The 22,166-nt window shown below is 43.2% G+C and overlaps 1 protein-coding gene across 5 annotated transcripts in view; it reads right to left on the bottom strand.

Annotated features, from left to right (window-relative positions):
• KIF13B (kinesin family member 13B) overlaps positions 1-22,166 on the bottom strand; it is a 141,368-nt gene that overhangs the window by 74,692 nt on the left and 44,510 nt on the right. For 2 of the 5 annotated variants that reach the window (XM_063330700.1, XM_063330703.1), the window contains exons 3-8: positions 8,637-8,649; positions 6,396-6,456; positions 4,539-4,631; positions 3,738-3,918; positions 3,245-3,332; positions 1,742-1,876 (exon numbers count right to left, since the gene is read on the bottom strand). In XM_063330700.1, coding sequence (XP_063186770.1) covers positions 1,742-1,876; positions 3,245-3,332; positions 3,738-3,918; positions 4,539-4,631; positions 6,396-6,456; positions 8,637-8,649 — 571 coding nt within the window. Of the gene's footprint in view, positions 1-1,741; positions 1,877-2,617; positions 2,700-3,244; positions 3,333-3,737; positions 3,919-4,538; positions 4,632-6,395; positions 6,457-8,636; positions 8,653-22,166 lie in introns of those variants that run through there. The other 3 variants (XM_063330699.1, XM_063330702.1, XM_063330704.1) reach the window with 2 other exon arrangements.

The following is a 22,166-nucleotide window of genomic DNA, read 5'->3' as shown; positions in this document are numbered from 1 at the left end:
AAGGGTTTGAAGACAAGAAAGAACTGCCCAAGCACAGAATCTATCAACAAAGTTTAAAGACTTTTGGTATTGGAGACCTATTTCAATTTTAATTTATCACCATTTTCTGTGAGGGGTTAAATAATATTAACATAAATGTATTTCACACCCCCCTCCAAGGAATATTTATATATAAGGAAATGTAAAGAAAAATACTTTTACATTTAAATGTCTCTTAGATATTTAAAATATATACATAAAAATATTCATGTTGTCCAAAGCAAAATTTTTGAAATGAGTGTTTCTGTTTATAAAGTTGATCATTTATGCATATTTGCATGAAATAACCCCTTGAAGGAGATTACCGGATGTATACTCAGGTCTTCTATTTTTCATCTACACATTACATCTTTAGTTTCTGCTCCAAGTCTGTACTACACACCGTTGCTTACCAAGTGTTTCTTTAGTTTAGATTCGAGGATGAGGAGATCCTTCCTGCACCCTCCAGCAGATCTGCTGCAACTTGGGGCCTGTGTTCTTGCTTTCCATTTCAAAAACCACATTTCACTTACAAACCTTTTAAAATTGATTTCCCGACACTGGGGCAGAAGCACACGAGCATTACGAGGACTTAGTTAGACAAAGCTACAGCTGACCTGATCCAGCGCTAGCAGGGCACCAGGGCAGGAGACTGCAGCAAATGACCTCCTGAGGTCCCTTCCACACACAGAATCCCAGAATTGTAGGGGTTGGAAGGGCCCTCTGGAGATCATCCCGTCCAACCCCCTGCCAGAGCAGGGTCACCCAGAGCAGGTGGCACAGGAACGCGTCCAGGCGGGGTTGGAATGTCTCCAGAGACGGAGACTCCCCCACCTCTCTGGGCAGCCTGTGCCAGGGCTCTGCCACCCTCACGGCAAAGAAGCTTTTCCCCATGTTCAGATGGAATTTCCTGTGTTCCAGTTTGTGCCCATTGTCCCTTGTCCTGTCACTGGGCACCACTGAAAAGGGTCTGGCCCCATCCTCCTGACACATGCCCTTTAGATATTGATAAAAGCATTGATGAAATCCCCTCTCAGTCTTCTCCAGGCTGAACAGCCCCAGGGCTCTCAGCCTTTCCTCAGCAGAGAGACGCTGCAGTCCCCTCAGCATCTTTGTAGTCTCTGCTGTCCCCTCTCCAGCAGTTCCCTGTCCTTCTGGAACCGGGGAGCCCAGAACTGGATGCAGGACTCCAGGTGCGGCCTCCCCAGGGCAGAGCAGAGGGGGAGGATGACCTCCCTCCACCAGCTGGCCACACTCTTCTTCATGCCCTCCAGGATGCCATTGGCCTTCTTGGCCACAAGGGCACATTGCTGGCTCAAGGTCAACCTGTTGTCCACCAGGACTCCCAGGTTCCCCTCTGCAGAGCAGGTCAACCCCTAACCTGTACTGGTGCAGGGGGGTTATTCCTCCCGAGGTGCAGGACCCTAACACTTGCCGTTGTGGCACTTCATTAGGTTCCTCTTTGGCCAACCCTCCAGCCTGGCCAGGTCTTGCTGAATGGCAGCACAGCCTTCTGGTGTGTCAGCCACTCCTCCCAGTTTTGTGTCATCAGCGAACTTGCTGAGGGTGCACTCTGTCCCCTCATCCAGGTCGTTGACGAATATGTTGAACAAGACTGGGCCCAGTACTTCCAACCAACATTTGTAAGAGTCTGTGAAATATATTAAAGCAAGAGACCCACATCCAAGCTTAACATTTGGGCCTTGTCACTTGTTTTACTTACCCCTGATTGTACATCATAGAGCGTGTGGGTGAGGATAATCTTGAAGACTGCATGGGACCGACTGCTCTCCTCGTTCATGTTGGTTGCAGCCACTGTTCGAGATTTGTTGCCCTCAGACATCAAGGACTCGATGTCCTAGATACAATTTTCACAGCCATAAGCATATCTGCATTAACATTCTTTCCAATTATCTACCAAAATAATCTCATTTTGATAAAATACAGCAAGTATTTTCCCACTAAGTTTCCCGCTGTTTATTCACAAAGCGTGAGAAAAGAAGTATTGCGATCTCCCCTTCAACGACTAGAAATTACACAATGTTGTGACATGCACATTCATCCACTACCTCTACCTAAATATTAAATTATCAACAAAAATAATGCACTTGGCTGCACATAGCAATACTCAAACAGCAAAGAAAAAAGTGAGCAAACAGCAATTCATGTTTGAACACAAATGTTTTTCTTGAAAACTAACATATGGTCTTGAAATTTGTAATATTGACATAATGCTCAAAGTTCTATAGAACAGAACCACACCGGACAGGTCGTTATGTTCTCCCTACATGTAAGGGTTTATAAAGTCCTCTGATATGTTAAGTTGTGATATTGGAGGAATACACAGCTCCCCTGCTTCAGGGTTTTACGGCAATCCTGTCAAATAGTTAAAAGTTTGGAGTCTTGGGCTTAACTTTCATTTATGCATGTCTAGCTGGATCATGCTAAAAAAAACCAAAAAACAATGAAACAAAAGACCACCACAGACCACTTGGACTCTGTATGCTGTATTACACAAAGCTGCTGTGCAACACGTAAAGGAAAAGCATGCAATGTGTCTTGTCTTAACAGAAACCACCAAAGAGAGGGAGACGAATACCTGCCGAAACTGCAATAGGAAGGATTGCACCATTTTCATGTTTTGCTTAAGACGACAGAATTCCATCCCGTATTTACTCATTTCTCCTACAGTACATTAATGCTTCTTAAAAATTAGGGCACATTGCAAATGCAAATATAAACATGTACTATGCAGCAAGCACGTTTCATGCAACGTTCTCAAGTATTTGCCTTGTAAACAACCATTAGTTCCTAGTTCCAGTGTGCCTGTGTGCTACTGGGAAGTGAAACCACCAGGCAATACCACGACAGCCTAAAAGTGACCAGCTGTGGTACCGAAAGCCCGTCTCTGCTAAATCCTGGTTCTGTAACTAATCATGGAACACTTCCTCATGGATACAGCATACACTTATCTTAAGTTTGGGAGGAAAGGTGTTTCATTGCGTCGTTGAATTACTGAATAGTACAGGATGAAGACGCATTTCTGCTCTTAACCCTGTTCTCCCCGGTGATGACAATACAACAGTCCTACAGCTCTCTTGTTCTAGAATCCACATTACTGCCGTGGCAATTAGGAGCAGCTTAATAATTCTGTCCTGCTTAAGGGAGGGACAGTACCCTGGTGTTTAGGATGTCAACACAAGCCTTTCATAAAATTGATCCTTACCTTGTAGCTAGCAACAGCTAGTTTGGATAGGCCATCTACGTAAGGACCATAAACACTGTGTTCTCTAACTTTTAATGACTGACGGCTTCTGGTTGGAAAAAAAAAGTTATTTATAAGCACATGACTGACTTAAGACAACATTTATAGAAAGTCATTTCTCACTGACAGATCTCGAACATGATGGTCTTACAAATACCGTAATAAAGCACAGAACAAGGACTATAATGCAAACAGAAAAAGCCTATGTCTACACGTAAAATGCTGACAATGGCATTTTTTTCACTTCATAAAAGCTAGAATTAGGGTGAGTTTACTCTAAGGTTTTAGTCTTACTACGTTATTTTAGTTTAAAATAAAAGGACACTGAGATCAGGAAGAAGCGAAAGCCATCCTACGCAAACGCCTTAGATAGGATCCATTAAGGCAAACTGGTTATGGAAAGGAAGAGCGTATGGCAACATATTACAGTGCTGTTGACACACAAATTACTTACCCTTTTGGGTCAAGAAGATCTCTGACTTTCTCATTGTATATCTCCATGTAGGATACTTCCACTTTGAAACTCTGCTCTTCGTTTTCCTCTTTCTGTGCTCTTTCAAAGAGTCCACTGCAAAGTCTAGGGATTAATCCCGGCTGGTCAGCAGTACCCATCATCGTGTATGATTTTCCAGACCCTGTGTGATCGAATCTACAATTAGTGTGCACGCAAAGTATCTTGCTTTGCGGAACATCGAAAGGAAAGAGAAGAGGCAAGAAAAATAATACGCATTTCTGTGAAAGAGATTTGTGCAGTTTTCTATTTCGAAGTAACCAAAACACGATTTAGCTAAAGACTGTTTAATTAAAAGGAAAAGCCAAACAAGAAATTCAGGGAGATACAGTCATACTGTAGAAGACAACCCACTCACACCCACGTATGTGCCACAATGAGAAGAATTAGTTGCACAGGCATAATCATTTTTGCATATTACATTCAAAATGATGATTTATGATTATTCTAACTGCAGAGGCAGGAAATATGAGTGATGCGCTGAGCTCAAGGAGGATCACGATCATTCCAAAGATTATAATCTGAGGTGTGAGAAATAAGGGTAGCCAGCAGCACCAGACAAAAGCCCATTTCTCGTCCTGTCCACCTCCTATCTAATGTTACAAGAGAAAAACATTTCTTATCTACATTACAAAGCATGTCTCCTAAAACCAATGTCACAACAGCCGTGAAAAGAGTCTCCAGTGAGAACGTAACACCTCTTGCGTCAACAATATTTTTTGCTTACGTGCGGAAGGGACTTACCAGTTTGCCCGTAGGCAAAGATGCAAGCATTATAGCCTTCAAAGGCATTCTGAAGAATATTCTCTCCAAGGCACTTGAAAACAACATCTTGACCTAAGAAATAAAAACCCATGCTATCATTCTAACAAAGCAAGAGATATTTTTTCCTTGATTTAGATTCTTCTGTAATTACAGCGTTTTCCTGCTGTTGTTGCCTGAATAGCATCCAGGATTTGCTCCCTCTACAAGAGCACGACCATCACCCAGTAGAGGTGCTCCAGACTTACGCTACTGTAAAAATCAGAAGCTGTGATTATCATGCATATACCTGTACGTGCTTAAAACAACATCCTATCAACGTTCATACTCACAAGTTTTACCAGCAGAAAATCCACTACCAACTGCAGAATTTAATCCACTGGTGAATGACCCCACCTCAAACTATACTCAACCCATACATTTTAACAACTGTCAGTTGATTTTAATCTACAGTAATTAGTAGAGCACTAGATAATTTTCCTGTATAGGTACAAAGTATTAAATAACACCGTGAAGAGATTTTTGCAGAGGAGGAATCACAACTATGTGGGGGAGATTATAGTATAAGACATGCATTAGCAAAATACAGAGTATATCACTTCTTTTTTTAATTGAACTAGATCTGTAGGAACAGCTTTTCAGTTCCTTTTCCAAGCAGAGGAAGAAATGCTTAATATATTTGGGTATTATCTATTTCAACAAAACCTCTATTTTCAGATTTCTTTTACAAGCAGAAGACCTAAAGTCTGACCAAGACATGGCGGAACTTTACGGACTGAAAAGTCCGCTCAAATATATTAATGTTCCTGAAAGCTTTTCCTTTCTCTCACCGAGTGAAAACTGCACCTTTACATCCAAGACCACTCGAAGTTTTACGCATGCAAAATTCCCCGTCAAAATTTCTAATAGCCCCACTACGCACAGCAGAATGGTTTTGAACCAAATACTTCCAATGTATAACAGACCGTAATTTAAGTGACGGAGAGCCACATCTAAGTGACTAAGAGCCTCCATTAGATTGGGAAACAAAAAAATCTGCCTTTCTCTGTAATTTGTATGGCTGAAAGTGTAATGGTTTTCTCAATTCCTCACTAAACTACTATGCGATAGTTACTTGTTAGAGAAATTAAAACCTAGAATCATACGCACCTTTTAATTTTCTTGAGATTTTTGAAAAAATAAATATTAACAAGCTTAACTAATTCCCAATTTTAAAAGCTATCAAGTACAAAAAGGAATAGAGATCACAAGAGTATTAAGTCCAAATATATTTCATATATTATCCAACCATGAAGATTCTACGATTCTATAACTATTTGCCAAAATATGTCATAATAATACACTGAAAACTTCTAATTAAATAGATTGCACATTCTCACCAGCCCATATGTATTCACGTACCCCTATATTACATTAGGCTTTCTTTAATTCTCCATGATTCAGTTCTAATACGATGCCGAACTCCCATCAGCACTGCGAAACATGAAATTACATTTAGCAATGTTCCTCAAATCCTGAAAAGGATCTGATGCTTTCAAAATGATGGAGTCAGAGCAGTATTTTAAATAAAGGTGTAATTTTTGTAATCACCCCGTTACTGTGACGGATTTCTCAATTTCCTACACTGCAAACCAGTAGCAATGCCTATTGCTATTGTCGTTGCCTGTAGAGAAGAGAAACAGGAATGACTGAAGACTTTCCTTTTTCTTTTGACAACGAGCAGTCATACAGGGGGAGGCACTTTGTGCCATATGGTCTGTGCCCTTTAGCAAATACTGTATTTTAATTAGATCACTCACACTTGGGAGACAACAAGCACAAAGCTACAGTAAATATTACCTGCATATTTTTCTTTGACAGACTCATCCATAGACCAAAAGCAGTGATCGTAAGCAAACACCTGTAGGAAAATATCCAGGAGGACACCTTATAAAAACCATCGCAAAATCACACACAATATCCAAATTTTGACAGGGCTGCATTATGTTGGCTAACGTCATGCTCCCTGGGGCCATTCTGAATATATAATATGCATTTCCACAGAATTACTTGTTTTCTCTGAGTTTGAAGCCTAAACAAACCCCGTGTCTTCCTATACGCAAGCCTGTTCCTTGCTTTTATTTGTTCCTTGCTTTTATTTCTTCCTTTCTACTGTGTGAATCCTACTCCACGCTCTCCAAAAGCTCTCCATGCAGCAACCCTGTGGATGTCAAGGAGCCTTCTTCATCTTCCTTTAAATCCATCCTTGCAATTCATTTTTCACAAGACTTTCTATTTTGCAAACTGACAGATGTCACCTGGCTGTTTCTGCCTGCCATCTCCTGGGGTCTCTTCTCTGCATAAATTCAAAAAAGCGTGCTTTAGGGTAGGAACCTCTTCCCATACAAGAGGAGTACGTATTTGTACACTGCTGAGAAACAGCAGCAGTTGTCACCAAAGTCTAAGACTTGTAAGGAACTACACAGAGCAAATGAGTTTCATCACGGCAGGGGGGCTAGAACTAGATGATCCTTAAGGTCTCTTCCAACCGAACCCTTCTATGATTCTACGATCACGAGAAGAGTAGCACTATCGTCTTCTGAAATAGAAAAATTTCAATTTGGTGGTAAATCCATCTAAAGGTCCACAGGCACCTTTCGTCATGAAAGCTGATCTCCAATGAGACAGTGTGTATTTTGGGACCTCAGGCTGCAAAACCAGGCATCTGCAAAAAAAATTCCTCTGGATACGTGTTTGTAATTAAAAAAAAAAAAAAAAAAAAAAAATCAGCGTAATATCTGACCTACATTTGCCCAGGCAAAATTTACTCTGTAGGACATAAAAAAAGGGAAGTGCAATGTGTCGTTCTTTGGCTGTTTATCTCCGCGCTAAGCTTAACGAAGCTGCTCCTTCCCCTTTAGATGTTCTGTACTGCTATATAGCCGACGTTTGCATCGCTTCAGATCACGTCGGCAGAGCAAGTGCACCTTGTCAACACTTTGTCACCTTCTGAAGCCTCATTCCATTATTTCTGAAAATTCCATTTTATCTGTTAGCACATTTTCACGTTCCATTTTAATAAAGTCTGTCGTCTATATGCTGAAGGCACTAACCATGAACGAGCATCAGCGCAGGTAATCAAACTCAACATTTCTTAATTAGTAAAAATTGTAGGAACAAAATACGTTGCATCATATCTACACTAATAATGAGGAAGCCCTAAAAAGAAACACTGAGTCTGTAGCGAATTACCTCAGTTTGAGCATTTCCTAATAGATGGTATCATGGAATCTGAAAAATCACTTAAGGACTCGTGGAGCAATAAAGCAAATCTTCCTCGAGTATTTGTATTAACTAAAATAATTAGAAAAATTATGCAAGGATCGAAAATCCATACTACCAACACATCCAAACTTACTTCCTATGTTTATGAAAATGCTTAGAACAGCAAAATCCTTGAAATTTAAATAACTTATCTTCAAAAATACACTGCTTTTTTTCCCCCTATACTACATTAATGTCCCAGCATTAAAAGATAAAAGTTGTTATTTTGCATCCTCTAATTGAGGGAACAACAGCCTGTTTATGTAAAATTAAGGTTTATGTAAAATTTTGGTTCTTTGAACGCATTATACAATTAAGCATATTATTATAACATCCCACGCCTTCGGAGCATTTAATAAAACATCCTTCGCTATATGACCACATCAGTAAAGCTGAAGCCCGATACACTCGGATAGAGATAGGTACCTGCGTACCACGTGCAGAGTCACGGGACCATAAGCCGTTAACAACAAAATGAGTTTGCTTTAACACAAATACCAGAAAATGCTTTTAAAAGCCCACAAATAACAAGTGGTCTTCCATTCACAGCCCGTAATGCTGAGCATGTATGTTCTCAGTTGTTCCTGTGACTCATTTGCTGGCACAGGCTGTACAGTGCTCTTCAGCGGCAAGGAGATGCTTCGAGTTTCTTACTCAACAGCTGATCAACTAGAGAGCTGTTTTTCAGAATGCTTTTAATATTTGAATAACCCAAGACTGAATAAGCGACACGACAATTTCTCGCACACTGATTTAACACGCAACAGAAGCCCTTACCTTCGGTTGGGTCCTACTGTTCCCCGAAGCATCAGGTGCAGAAAGGATGTGGTATAGGGTTGGGGCGAGAAAGAGAAAGACAAAAGAAAAACAAAGATCATTAGCTGCAGTGATTTTAGCTTAATTACTCTATCATTAAGACCTCATCATTGGAAAAGTGTATTTAAAAAGTTAATTTCTCTCCTCGGCTCTCCCGTTGCTTACAGACCCCAAGCCATTTTATAACATCTCTTTTCAAGAGTAAGATTTGAGAAGCTGCTCTGAGTAAGTTGATTTTAAATTCAAAGCCCTGATTTTCCTCGTGCTGCCACCATCTCTCCCTCACTCTCTCCCAGCGGTTTTTTTCTTGTGACACCTCTCTCTAGTTTTGGGGTGTCACTGTCTCTTAAAAACAAAGTGCCCAAGCAACGTAAAAATTTCCAAAACCACTGGAACAGGAATTTCAGGAGAGTTATTCAAGAGGAAACTTCAGAGTCCAGCCCTTGGACTTGCCCAGCTCAGTTCTCACATGGGTGCTGGGGCAGTGGAGCAAACATTTGTTTCCCTAAAATAATGAGCAGAGAAGAACAATTCCTTTAACACATTATGTGCACGTTTAAAAAGTTTGTTTGGTTTTTCGGTGTTTTGTTTGTTTTAAAAACACAAGTACAAAATTACTGGAGTGACCTTTAAAATAACAGAAGAGCTCGAGTGAGTGCCCCGACAGCAGGTTACGCAGCCTCCCCGCATACAGAAGACTGGAGAAATGCAGCAAACACCCAACAAGGAAGAACCGATATTCTCCTTCTCCTGGACCTTCCAAATGAGATTAGGAAGCTCCTGACATTAGTGACAAGTAAAGTCTTGTGACAAGCGTCGCTGATTTCTTTTGAGCAAAGGAGAAGAAAGACACGGGAGCCACGTAAGATTACTCTCACAGTTCTTGCTGCTCCTATGAGTTGAGAAGTGAGTTTAAAAATAGTAATTTCTCCGCATTGTCTCTCAAAAATCATTGTTTGTTAAGCAAGTCCATCATCTCTTTATAGTCAGGCTTGGATCTAATACACATATCTGTTTGACATAACCAGAAGGACGGAGACTTTGGACAGCAGTTGGTGTGACCCACTCTACAGGATGATTATTTACATCGTTACCCCATGACAGGGTCATGCACATAAGCAGTAACAACAGGACCGCTTTTCCCTCTGCCATCTGGCCAAGTTTGAATAAAAGCTCTCCCAAGGCCCTCGGCAGCATGCTTGGTGCACACTGTTGCTGTTGGGTCGTAGGGATGGAGACATACTGAGGGAACCTCCTTCACCAGGGCTTTGATCCAGACACAGAAGACACCAGAGAGCCCTGGATTACTCTGAGAGACACAAGAGCATTTTGCTGGGGCTCTGTGCTCTGAAATGCCAGGGGAGTATTTTGCTGAAGACCTTCACTGGAAACTTCTAAGTGGCTTTTAGGGTGCTCCTGCTTACCAAGCAGGCTTGTTCCTACAGGAAGGAAAGAGCCTCAAGTTGCGCCAGGGGAGGTTTAGATTGGACGTTAGGAAAAATTGTTACACTGAAAGGGTTATCAAGCATTGGAACAGGCTGCCCAGGGCAGTGGTTGAGGCACCATCCCTGGAGGTATTTAGGAGATGGGTAGGCATAGTGCTCAAAGATATGGTTTAGGGATGGTTGGACTCGATGATCTGAAAGGTCCCTTCCAACCCAGGCAATTCTACGATTCTGTGATCGTTCTCATTGTGAAATAAGGAGCCTGGATTCTGAGTCCGAGTTTAAGCACACCAAGATGTGATGCCACTTGAATTCAGCAAGATTATGTCCATATTCCCCAGCCCAGTCACATTCCCCAGTTATAAGCGTTCCCAATATGAGCGTTATATACGTTCCCAATATGAGCGTTCCCCAGTTGTGCTCATATTCCCCAGCCCAGTTCCAAGCCAGGATTATCTTGTGACAATGCAGTTGATCTCTCCAGCCCTCAACACAGGACGTAATATCGAGTATTTGGATTAAAGCAACAATAAGGATATAATCTCAGAAGTCATATCACATACACAATTTTAAGAGGATGGATTATACGGGGCTATGTAAATCATCAAGCTTAGTTCAGACTTAAGGATCTTAAAAGTATCTCATTTTCTAAAGAGCTGCACAAACACACAAAACTATGACTCAATTGCAGCCTCGCTTAATCCAAGCATGTGCCAACAGAAGCCCTACATCCCAGAAACCCAGCGTTCAGCATTTAGGGTGGAGCACAGCTATCTAGAGCTGTAGCTTGCTCTGCGTACTTCGGACCAAGAGAATAAATGGGACAAATGTTTCCCTAAGGAAAGCATTAAGGGTGCACGCTGCAGCAGGCAGCATTGTGCTGTGCACACGCGAACCCATTAATGCTGCAGCTGCGCGCTGCCATAGCTGGGGCCAGAAACCCATGAAAACATTTTCAGGCTGATTCAAAATCCCACGGGAAATGAATAGGTAACAGGAATAGAGCACCCACAGCAGCCTGCGTAGCTCCAAGCACACACTGGAAGCACCGGGTGCTCAGAGGAGGCTCCATGCCCAAATACAGTGCATTGCTACAGCCCATCCCAGAGGAGATGAAAAGGTAAATACCGAGAAATAGCATCACCTACGGAACAGGGCAGTGTTTCCTACAACAAAATATGGATGACAGCAACGTATACAAAGAACATTTCCTATGGTTAAGGCTGGCATTAGCAAAAAACCCCAGAGGATCCTAATATGACTGGTGGATGAGAAGCTCCACAGGAGCCGGCACCGTGCGCTGGCAGCCCAGAACCCCCCCGCAGCCTGGGCTGCATCCCCAGCAGCGTGGGCAGCAGGGCGAGGGGGGGATTCTGCCCCTCTGCTGCGCTCGGGGGAGACCCCCCTGCAGTGCTGCCTCCAGCGCTGGGGCCTCGGCACAGGAGAGACACGGAGCTGTTGGAGCGGGGCCAGAGGAGGCCCCGGAGATGCTGGGAGGGCTGGAGCCCCTCTGCTGGGAGGACAGGCTGAGAGAGCTGGGGGGGTTCAGCCTGGAGAAGAGAAGGCTCCGCGGAGACCTTCCAGCCCCTGCCAGTCCCTAAAGGGGCTCCAGGAAAGCTGGGGAGGGACTCTGGAGCAGGGAGGGGAGCCATGGGACGAGGGGGAATGGGTTTAAACTGAAAGAAGGGAGATTGAGATGAGATATTGGGAAGAAATTCTTTGGTGTGAGGGGGGTGAGCCCCTGGCCCAGGCTGCCCAGAGAAGCTGTGGCTGCCCCATCCCTGGAGGGGTTCAAGGCCAGGTTGGCCGGGGCTTGGAGCAACCTGGGCTGGTGGGAGGTGTCCCTGCCCAGGGCAGGGGCTGGAACTGGATGATCTTTAAGGTCCCTTCCAACCCAAACCATTCTGTGATTCTATGACAACTTTTAATAGTAATAAACAGTAAAGAATCATGAGTCATTCTAAAGCAGAGAAGATCATGTACACTTGGGCCACCTGCAAACTGCTCACCCCAAAACCCACATCCAAACCAGTGTCTTCAAGGTAGAGAGTGAAAAGGAGCTCTCGCGGGACTCTTAAAGCACGTCCAGCGGCTATCGGCAGCTTCCCCAGGGATGCTGCCGTTTGAGAGGCGCAGGCAGGACTTGCTGTCGCTCCTCGGCTGACAGCCGATACTTCACGTCTATCTCAAATGCAGCAGAACGGCCCAGCACAGGAAGGGAAAACTTATCTTTTAGCTACTGAAGGATGTCGCTAAGATGTTTTCAGCTACTTATTTGCACTTCAATCCAGACCGACAGGACTTTCCTTTGCCAAGTCCTCTCTTTTATCTTTTTTCAATTCAATGTCAAACCGAAGTAGGGGCAATCTAATGTATCTAGGGTTTCTAAAACTAAAAAAAGGAGAAAAAGAATACTCCAAAACGACTACTTACATTTAATACTATTTTATTTGCTGCAGCCAAATGAATACATATGGCATTTCAAGAGTGAATGAAGACATGCAGCCCTGAGCGATCTTTTCTTTTTAAGCTAGCTCTTACACGGCATGATTTTCTTGACCAAGACACATTTGCTTTTATATAAAAATGCTAGTGGTTTCACAGATCTTATGCACAATTTAAACACCGGATAAAACCAGAGCAATTCCCAGCTGAGTACATGTCCAACACCACTATTGCTTCTGTTCTTTAAAAAAAAAAAAACAAACAATAGAATCTCCAATAATTGAATGATATATTGAAGCACAATAAACTCCTTTGTTCAGCAAGTGTTGTTAGTGCTATTTTACCAATATCTCAGATCAGTTTTTACTCTGGTTTTAAAGGTTCAAAAGCAGAGACAAGATATAGTGGCCTTAAGAATACTTGAGATTTTGCAAATCTTGTGGGGAAAACACCACAGCAAAGGAGTGGGGTTGAACCATTAACTGGGGAGAGGCGGGAATAGCTCGGGCCATATCAGTTCTGCTGGCTGAGCCCAGAGCTGCGAGACAGTGGCCAGCTGGCAAATCTGCACCTGCTCTACATCAGTCACGGCACATCCTGCTTCTTGCCCAAATCAGAGACGGGCAGATGGGGCAAAGGGGAGGAGAAAGGGGGGAGGTGGCAAGTCAGAAAGCAGGGAAAAGCAGCAATGTGCCCTTGTGGCCAAAAAGGCCAATCGCATCCTGGGGGGCACCAAGAAGAGCATGGCCAGCAGGTAGAGGGAGGTCATCCTCCCCCTCTGCTCTGCCCTGGGGAGGCCACAGCTGGAGCACTGGGGCCAGTTCTGGGCTCCCTGGTTCAAGAAGGACAGGGAACTGCTGGGGAGGGGACAGCAAAGGGCTACCAAGATGATGAGGGGACTGGAACATCTCTCTGATGAGGAAAGGCTGAGGGACTTGGGTCTCTTCAGGCTGGAAAAAAGACGGCTGAAAAGGCATCTTATCGATGCTTCTAAATACTGAAAGGGTGGGTGTCAGGAGGATGGGGCCAGGCTCTTCTCAGTGGTGCCCAGGGACAGGACAAGGGGCAACGGGCACAAACTTGACCATGGGAAGTTCCATCTCAACATGAGGAGGAACTTCTTTGCTGTGAGGGTGGCAGAGCCCTGGCACAGGCTGCCCAGAGAGGTGGGGGAGTCTCCGTCTCTGGAGACATTCCAACCCCGCCTGGACGCGTTCCTGTGCCACCTGCTCTGGGTGACCCTGCTCTGGCCGGGGGTTGGACGGGATGATCTCCAGAGGGCCCTTCCCTTCCAACCCTGGCCAGTCTGGGATTCTGTGAAAAGAGGTACAGAGGCTGCAGGACATGATCTGGCAAACCAGGCTTTTTTTTTTTTTCCCCTTTTCTGATTTTTTTTTTTTTTAGAAAAAGAACATTTCCTATGCCAAGAGCGACCACAACAACATCCAAACTGTAAATTTAGCTGAAACTGCTCAGTGGCACAAAGCAACACCGGATTTATGGAATTGAAACATAATATTTTACCATTTTCAGAAGCTTCTGGAATAGCGAAATATAATCAGAATTTTTGGGTTAAAAAAAAAAAAAAAAGAGGGTAAGGGAACAACTCCAACCATAACTATGAATTAGGAAAGTCTCAGCAAATCTCCAGAAATTTTTATTGCTTTCCACGTTCAATCTTCCATAACCGTTGCAAAAACAAACATATCAGATTCCGATGTAATTAGTGCTATTTCATGCCCTTCAGCAGGAACTGCTCAGCATAAACCCTCGGAAGTACCTAAAAATGCAACTAGAAAAAACAAACTGATGGGGAAAATCCTTGGGACCTAACAGCAGAAAAGTTTCAGTGTCTCCCAGCGACCACCCTCTAAGACCACATCTTTATGCTCCTGGCTGAATTATCTTGCCTTAAATCAATTTGTATTCACACACATTTTATTAAGTAAAGTTGGCATCATGTGTCACTGTAATTTACCCTTTGGAAGCAGGAACAACTCCACGTTGTAGCAAGTTTATTCATTTTAAAGTTTATAGAGAAATAGTCCAAACCACTGTGTTTCTGATAACTTCTTAAATCTAGTATTGGGTGAACTGTTCTTCATATCCCACATTCATAGAATGTGTTGGGTTGGAAGGGACGTTTAAAGGTCATCTAGTCCAACCCAGGGACATCTTCAACTAGATCGGGTTGCTCAGAGCCTCATCAAGCCTGGCCTTGAATGTCTCCAGGGATGGGGCCTCCACCACCTCTCTGGGCAACCTGTTCCAAATTCACAGACCCTGTTACAACACTCACAACCATGATGCCCACTCCACACTTCCAAAAATCTGGAAGAGAAATGCTGTGTTGTAACTAGGCCTTCTCTCTCGCTCAGTGCACGTGGGAACAGCAACACATCAGGACAGGCTGCCCCAGACCTGGTCTCGGCATCGAGTCAAAGGAAAGAAACTCCAGCCTGGCACCTAAAGGACAAATGTCCGATGTCCTCCAGAGGTCCCTTCCAACCTCAGCCATTCTGCAATTCTGTGAGTTTATTAATGATTTGTTGCAGGTAAAAGCAGCACAATAACTATGCTGGGTTCTGACACAAACGCACAACTGCTTCACATTTCAGCAATTCCCTGGAACCAAGTAAGTGACGCTACACTGAGCGGAATTAGTTGTCCCCACAGATCCTTTCCTTTCCCTGGCTAATTATGCCCCAAATAGTACCTGTATGAAAAACCCTGAACTATAATGCTCCATTTCTTTCGTGGTTTCTGCACAGTGTTTTCCCTTGCTCCTTCTCACTCACTCATGTGCCGTGAGCTTCCTCACTCAAACTCACAGCACCATCCCTGGGGAATAACCCCGACACACCAGGGAAGGATGCTTGGGAACATCTCAGAAAAATCAAACATCCCCTTCACAGGACCCCAGCGCGGAGCTTTGCTAAGCAAACGTAGGCTTTGTTTGAAGAGCCGTGGGTTAAAAGGTAACGGCTTTCATGGACTGAAGGGTTTTTCAAGAAAACTCATCCTTCAAACAAGACTTTTGTGTTTGGCCCCTAGCTATATCTCGGAGGGTAAATACTGGGCATAGACGGAGCAGAATACCACCAGGACCTGTGCACCGCTCACGCCGTCTCAGCATTAGATACCCACCTGTGACGGGAGGCAGGATTTAACATACCGCTAATTACAGTCTTATTTTGGAATAACAGGGCGTATGATTTGCAGGTTTACCTTCCCCCATGAAGAAGCAAATATATCCTGCCCTGTACCGCGGGAGTTTCCTAGTGTGGAGGTGAGTGGATAAGTGGTGGAGGAATTACTGAAGAGCTCTAGCACCAGCAAGCCTAAGGCAGACAACTTCGGGCACACCAGATAAGGACGCAGGCACAAAAGCATATCAGGAAGATCTTGCATTTTTTTGAAGTTTAGGAGCCCAGCTATCTTTCTGAAGCAGACTCTTTAATTGGTAGGGTTGGTTTTTTTGCTTCTATGTGAATAAAGGATTCAGACTAAGGTTTTCTGAAGAGCCAGCGGTCAGTTAGAAAAGACACTACAATGTTCAGAGTTTTACTGTTTAAATTTCAGCTGCAGAATTTCTGTCCTGGCAGAAAAGAAAGCCAGCCAGTCTAAATTTAGTTAGACAAGAAAATGAATTATTTTACTAGTATAGACATAATTAAAAGACAGCAGTATGACAACTGATAAGCAATAGCAGAATTAATTGAGAAGCTGTTTCCTTTCTTTCTGCATATCAGACAAATCCAACTTGCAACACCGTTTGCTGCTGCTAGGTATACAATGAGAGGAAATGCCAACTAAATCAAATTGATCACTTCAGGCTTCTTTATCCTACGATACTTAGAAATCCATTTTCCCCAGAATATTTCAGAAAGTAAAGTGCTTATGGTTGTTGGGGTTAACCGTTTATAAATATTCTTTCCCCATTTTTACACATAGAGGAAGTGGTATCAAAATGCGGAGTCCCACTAGACTCCAATTTCTGGATGATATCCTCCAATGAATACTATTCTTATGAAGTCTCGATTTTACCTCCACAGCAACACTGAGCTCTTAAGGTGAAAAATCACACCGCCCTACTCGAGCAAAAGTTTTTCTGCGAACAGAAACAGTCTCTTTAAAGCAAAATCCCCCAATACGTCAAAGAAAATGTGAAAGAGCATACACAGTTCAAAGCTCAAACTTGTGTAGCTAAAAGGAACAAAAGTAATCACTGTTGCTTGGAAAATTCCTCCAGTGCTCCAAGGCATTCCAGGCATACTTGGCGGTTACTTAGTTTCTACTGACAAAACTAATTTTTGGTAGCTCACTCAAAAAAAAAAAAAAAAAAGCCCCAAAAAACAAGAACTCAGGCTGAACATCAGCTTTGTGGGTTTGGGGTGTTTTCTACTCGGAGCTAAATTTTCTGTATTGTTAGTACAATAATCTGCTTAGTCCCGACCACATTCAAGTGGTGCATGTATCCCGTAAAGCTTGTGTTATGACAAGGGGATTATGGCTTTATCCTGTTGTTTGTAGACACTTAGATGTCAGGGTACCATTGTGCTCTAGAGAATGTTTGGTGAACAGCCAGTACCAAAACTTTCAATTACCATTGTCATTTCAATATTTTTTAATAGAGCCTGATGCAGCTACCACTTTAAAACCACGGGAGGGAGGAAAAAAAGTCCTCTTATGCTTTGGCAGCTTATTAACTCCACTGATAGATCTCCAGATGGGAACACGACGGTCCTAGCCCTGGGATATGGCAGAAAACCTGTTCCCCCTCTGGGACAAGCCCACAACTTGCTTTAGTCAAACGTGATCTCCAGCCAGCCCAGGAGCTGGGTGATGAGCTCCCGAGGAGGCAGTTAGCGCGGCACGGCTGTGTCCATATTCCTGTACAGATAAATGTATGATAATTTTGTTCTACAGCATCAACTAACACAGTATTCTCATCCAGCATAACCTTTGATTTAAGGCAAGGGCTAAAAAGCCAAGTCACTGTTATACAGGATTAATCCTAGAACACGATGCAAAGCACAGGGTTTACACTAAAAGCCGTCCTTAAAACGCCCGCACAGGCCATCGACATACAGGATAAATCTCAAGTTAGAGAGCTCAAAAAGAAGAGCCATATCATTGAAAAGCATCTTGGAGGAAAATCTCTACACCTGGCAGAATAGCTAGTGGGATATTTGCATAGAAAAGCCTCCCTGATGTGGACATCATTACGTGTTGTACAGCTATTTTCAGTAACATTATTTTGCAGATGAGGGAAAACAGTCTGTGTTTTCACACAGCATCTTTCTCAGCGGCACAACAGAGTCTGTACAAACAGCGGCTGTACGGGAACTGCGTCATTAGAATGACTTCATCATACTTAGAATCAGGAAAAAAAAAAAAAACCCAAACCCTCGCCAGTATGACTGTATAAAGAGTGAAACAAGCTCAACAGATCAGAGGCTGACATCTTACTGGGAATCCATCAGGATTATCACCAGAACCGCCCCAAGTGTCGCGGCACCAAACCGCTGATTCTGTACTTCCCTTCTCCTGCAAAAAAAATCACAGAAGCCTTTTGGCTGTGACGTTAGAATCTAAGAGCTCATTTTTTTTCTTCTTACGAAACTATTGCCTGAAAAACATACACATCTTTTAATTCAGATGCGAGGGTTGGGTTTCAGGGGGGCTTTGTTTCTAAAAAGCATTTTACTTTGCAATTAGATGAGTTTCATCCTGTCCTCTTCACTCTCCCCAAGCCACAAGCTCCTTATTTCCAAGAGGATCCCAGACGTCCAGTTCAAGATTTTGTTCATGCTGTTAGCCCTAGTTCCTCTCAATACACAGAATCGATCTACAATTAACGCAGAAAACATGTTACAAAGCTGCAGTTTCAGAACAGTTACCATCCTGAATATTTTCTTCCTTCTTCGGAAGCAAGTTGACAATTCATCGTGCAACACACAGTGCAACTTGTCTAACACAAAGGCGAGCTGCAGAGAAAGCACTGTGCTTAGACCTCCTTAACTCTTGCTTCTTCATCGTAAAATCATAAAATGCCCACTTCTAAAACGTAGGCTTTTCCCTACATTTTTTTCTTGGGTGGCAGGTGGGATTTAGGAGAGCTCAAAAAGACAACCACGAATGATTAAATTCTTTATCGGCAATTGTCTTCTACTCTTTGAGATTAAATACACCAAGCACATTCAGAAAAAAAAAGAGAGAAAATTTTAAACACAAAGAGAATTTTCACCATAAATTTAATATTTTTTTTTTTTTTCTATGTGAGGCCTTTCCACCATCAAATAGCCATGCCCTACAGCCTTCTGCCTCAAAAAGTGGTTTTGACTTCCGTGTGTGTTTGCGTGTGCATTTATGGTGGAGCTACCAGGGCAGAGGACGTGTCACCAGGTCTCCTGGGAGGGTGGGGGGAATCAAAATAACTTTTTTTGTGTCTGTTTTCAATTAGCTACAACAATCTAGAGCAGTATTTTTGAAAGCTTTGTCTCTCACTCTTCTGACTTTAAAATGATCTCAAGGTTTACTGCGAGTTCTTGTTGCAAGATGGTTTTTCTTACAGGCTCAGCAAAAGGGGTAGAAGCTGGGAAGAAGCCAAAGCGATGCCAGTACCTCCTCCACCGCGAGGAACTGCACCAGACAACCCCCCCCGGCCCCCTCCCTGCTCACTTCCCTTCTGCAGGAGTTGGGAACTGTCAACATGCCCTCGCTTCACAAAGAAAAACATGTTGACATCCACAGAAACGTCTAAGGGGAGTCCACTGACAGCTAGAAGTAGAAAATAAAGGTGGGAAAGGGGGTTAGGGGGGAGAGAAGTCATTTATGCCCACCTAGGAATAAGAACAAACTTTTTTAATCCATGAAAGGGTACTTTAAGAACTCTTTCAGTGCCACCAAGCGCAGTATTTCCTCCTTTTGTAGATCTGCCAGCTGTTTCATCCAATTCATAAACTCATTAGAGCCTTGACCTTAAACCAGTTTGAGTTTGTCTGTTCTCCTTGAAAACACAAACACACCATCCGGAACCATTCTGGAAGACAGGTGATTTTTTTCACAGCCTGGGTTATCTTTTCACACGCGTACCTACACACAAACGAGTGCATCCGATATCATTTGACAAAAAAAAGAATCTACTTCAGCACCTCTCTGCTTCAACCAAGGAAGAGAAAAAAAGAAAGGGTAAAGATAAAGAGCCATTCACGGGAGTACGAACGGCTCTGCAGCCATGGAGGCTCCAGGTCTCCAGAGTAGCCCACAAGCTCTTCACCCTCATATGAAGTGGGCAATCATGGCAAGTCACAGAAATTACTGTAAGGACTCTTCAACCTAGGGAAACAAAAGATTTTATCAACGGCATTCCAAAAAAAAAATTAGTAATGTTTTCTATTTCTTTTAAATACGCACTAATTCCTTCCAAACATAATGTGTACAAGAGGTGCCTCCCCTATTCTTATTTGTCTCCGAGTACTTGCTAATTCCCAATCTTCTCTCCTCCCACTGAATTACTTACGCCATGAAGGAGCTCTATATTATAATATCCCCTACCATATATTTTCTGCTGTAAAGACCACACGCCCAAAGAAATTACAGTCATTTCTCTCATGATTGGCCATGCAATTTATGTTAGGTAATCACAAAGACCGCAACTGAGGAGACACCTTCCAGCTTGGTGGTCTAAATAATACGTCAAACTACCTCCTTCACCTCGTTTTCTGGTTCCTTGTCTTCAAGCGGAGAGTAACATCCTCCTCTCTTTGGAAAGGGTGATGCTTATTTGAGGAGATGCATGGACTCAGTTCTCCGACTTCATTAGCAAGTCCACGAGCCACTAAGCAAGTAGACAATGTTTGAAACGGCTGCAGTTCAAAACAGAACATTGCTGCGGCCACATTTTGTAAAGAAAACAGTCTTAATGGTGTGTTTTGTATACGCACAGTGTATTTGCAATGTTGGGAATGTCATTGGATATAGCGTCCAGTTATTTTCTGGCTCTTGGTGCAATTTCAGCATCACTGGGTCTTCAGCTGCTGAAGAGGGCAGTTCTGGGCACAGGCACCGTGCAAAACTTTATACCTCACTCAGAGTGATTTCTGGTGCCTCCAGAACCAGACAGCTGCTAAACAAAGCATTATTTTCACGTGGCAAGTCTATTCATGGCCTGTTTTGGATCCAACTCCAAATTAGGAACTCAAGCAGTATTTAAAACTACATGCACACTAGAAACCACAAACGATGCTGATCTAGTTGTGTATGGGGGGAAAGATAACGAGTCATAGGCAAGAAGGGTGGGTCATTAGCATAGAAGCTATTTGTCTTGCCTCCACGGTTCAGTAACTGCCTGAATTCCCTTAATTTAGCACATACCCATTTCCCACTCACAGTGATAAGCCAGAGGTTGTTGCACAATATCTATGTGCTCTCAAACTCAAACCTCCCATCGACGTCCAAGGAGCCTGGGAGGTGAACGAACAGCACAACGCATCTGATCCTCTCTAGTGAAAAGGGAATCCAAGAACGGCAGCTTGTCAAGACACTGGCATCTCAACAAGAGCACTTAAAAAAAAAAATCTTGACATACATTAGAAGCCTCAAACATTCAGCTCTAGTGAAATTAGTGTTTGCTATCTCTCAAAAAAGAAAGATGTGTCACACTGTCACTCTTCCCAAGAGCACAGCCTACATCCCTTCCCTCCCCCCGATCAACTCTTTCAATACTATCTATATTCCTCCAACCCCTTTTCGCAAATTCGAGTGATACCGCGAAGATTAGAAAGCAGGCAGCAATCAATATCCACTTTGACGTTTGCCGTATGCTGAATGGCAACAGAAATTTGAAGCATTTTGGCATACACCGATGTATTATTTTTTCTTCATGAAGATTTCAAGCCTTTTTACCCAGCGCTCTATTTATGCAAACTCGCTCAAACAGGTCAGCAGGCGCAAGATTACAGTTCTGCCACGAACGATGTTAAGGAGGGATCGCTTTCCTCACCTCCCCATATCCCCACTATAGAAAGCGGGAGTTACTTTCTCTTGTCATTTTTCCAAATGATGAGCTCTCAGGACTGGAATCTTACTACTAGAGTACCTGGCACGAGGAAATTAATAAAATCTTTGTCCCAGAGAAACTAAGACTAGAAAGACCCATTAAGATGAGCAGCCTAGATCCCTCTGTAGCCCCTCAAACTACCGCTTTTCAGGGTAGTGTTTTTGCACCCAGACGCTCTTCTGCTTGACCCAGAAAAGAAATCCTTATCCTTAGTGTACCATTCAAATCAGCTGTTCTTTTCCCAGCACGAGGATGGGAAATAAGCTATAATTGACCTGTTTGCTGAGAAGCCAAGAGAAAATACAGCATATTATGAAAATTACAGGCAAGCCTTCACCATGACAGCTCGGCTCCCATGTCCCATATGTGCCCTACTGATGGCTCCGCACTGCTGAAAAAAATGTCATAGTGCTCTAGGCAGAATTAAATATTTGCTTAAACCTAGAATTGCATGAAAGCGCATAGATCTGCAGGAAGAAGTTGTTCTGGAGATGGAAAAACTTCTTTGGAGCGAAAAGGAAAGGCTTGCGGGCACAC

The sequence above is a fragment of the Chroicocephalus ridibundus genome, chromosome 3, assembly GCF_963924245.1.
Source record: "Chroicocephalus ridibundus chromosome 3, bChrRid1.1, whole genome shotgun sequence".
NCBI lineage: Eukaryota > Metazoa > Chordata > Aves > Charadriiformes > Laridae > Chroicocephalus > Chroicocephalus ridibundus.
Note: the sequence above shows the minus strand (reverse complement) of the source record. Positions and strands in the feature narration are given on the sequence as shown.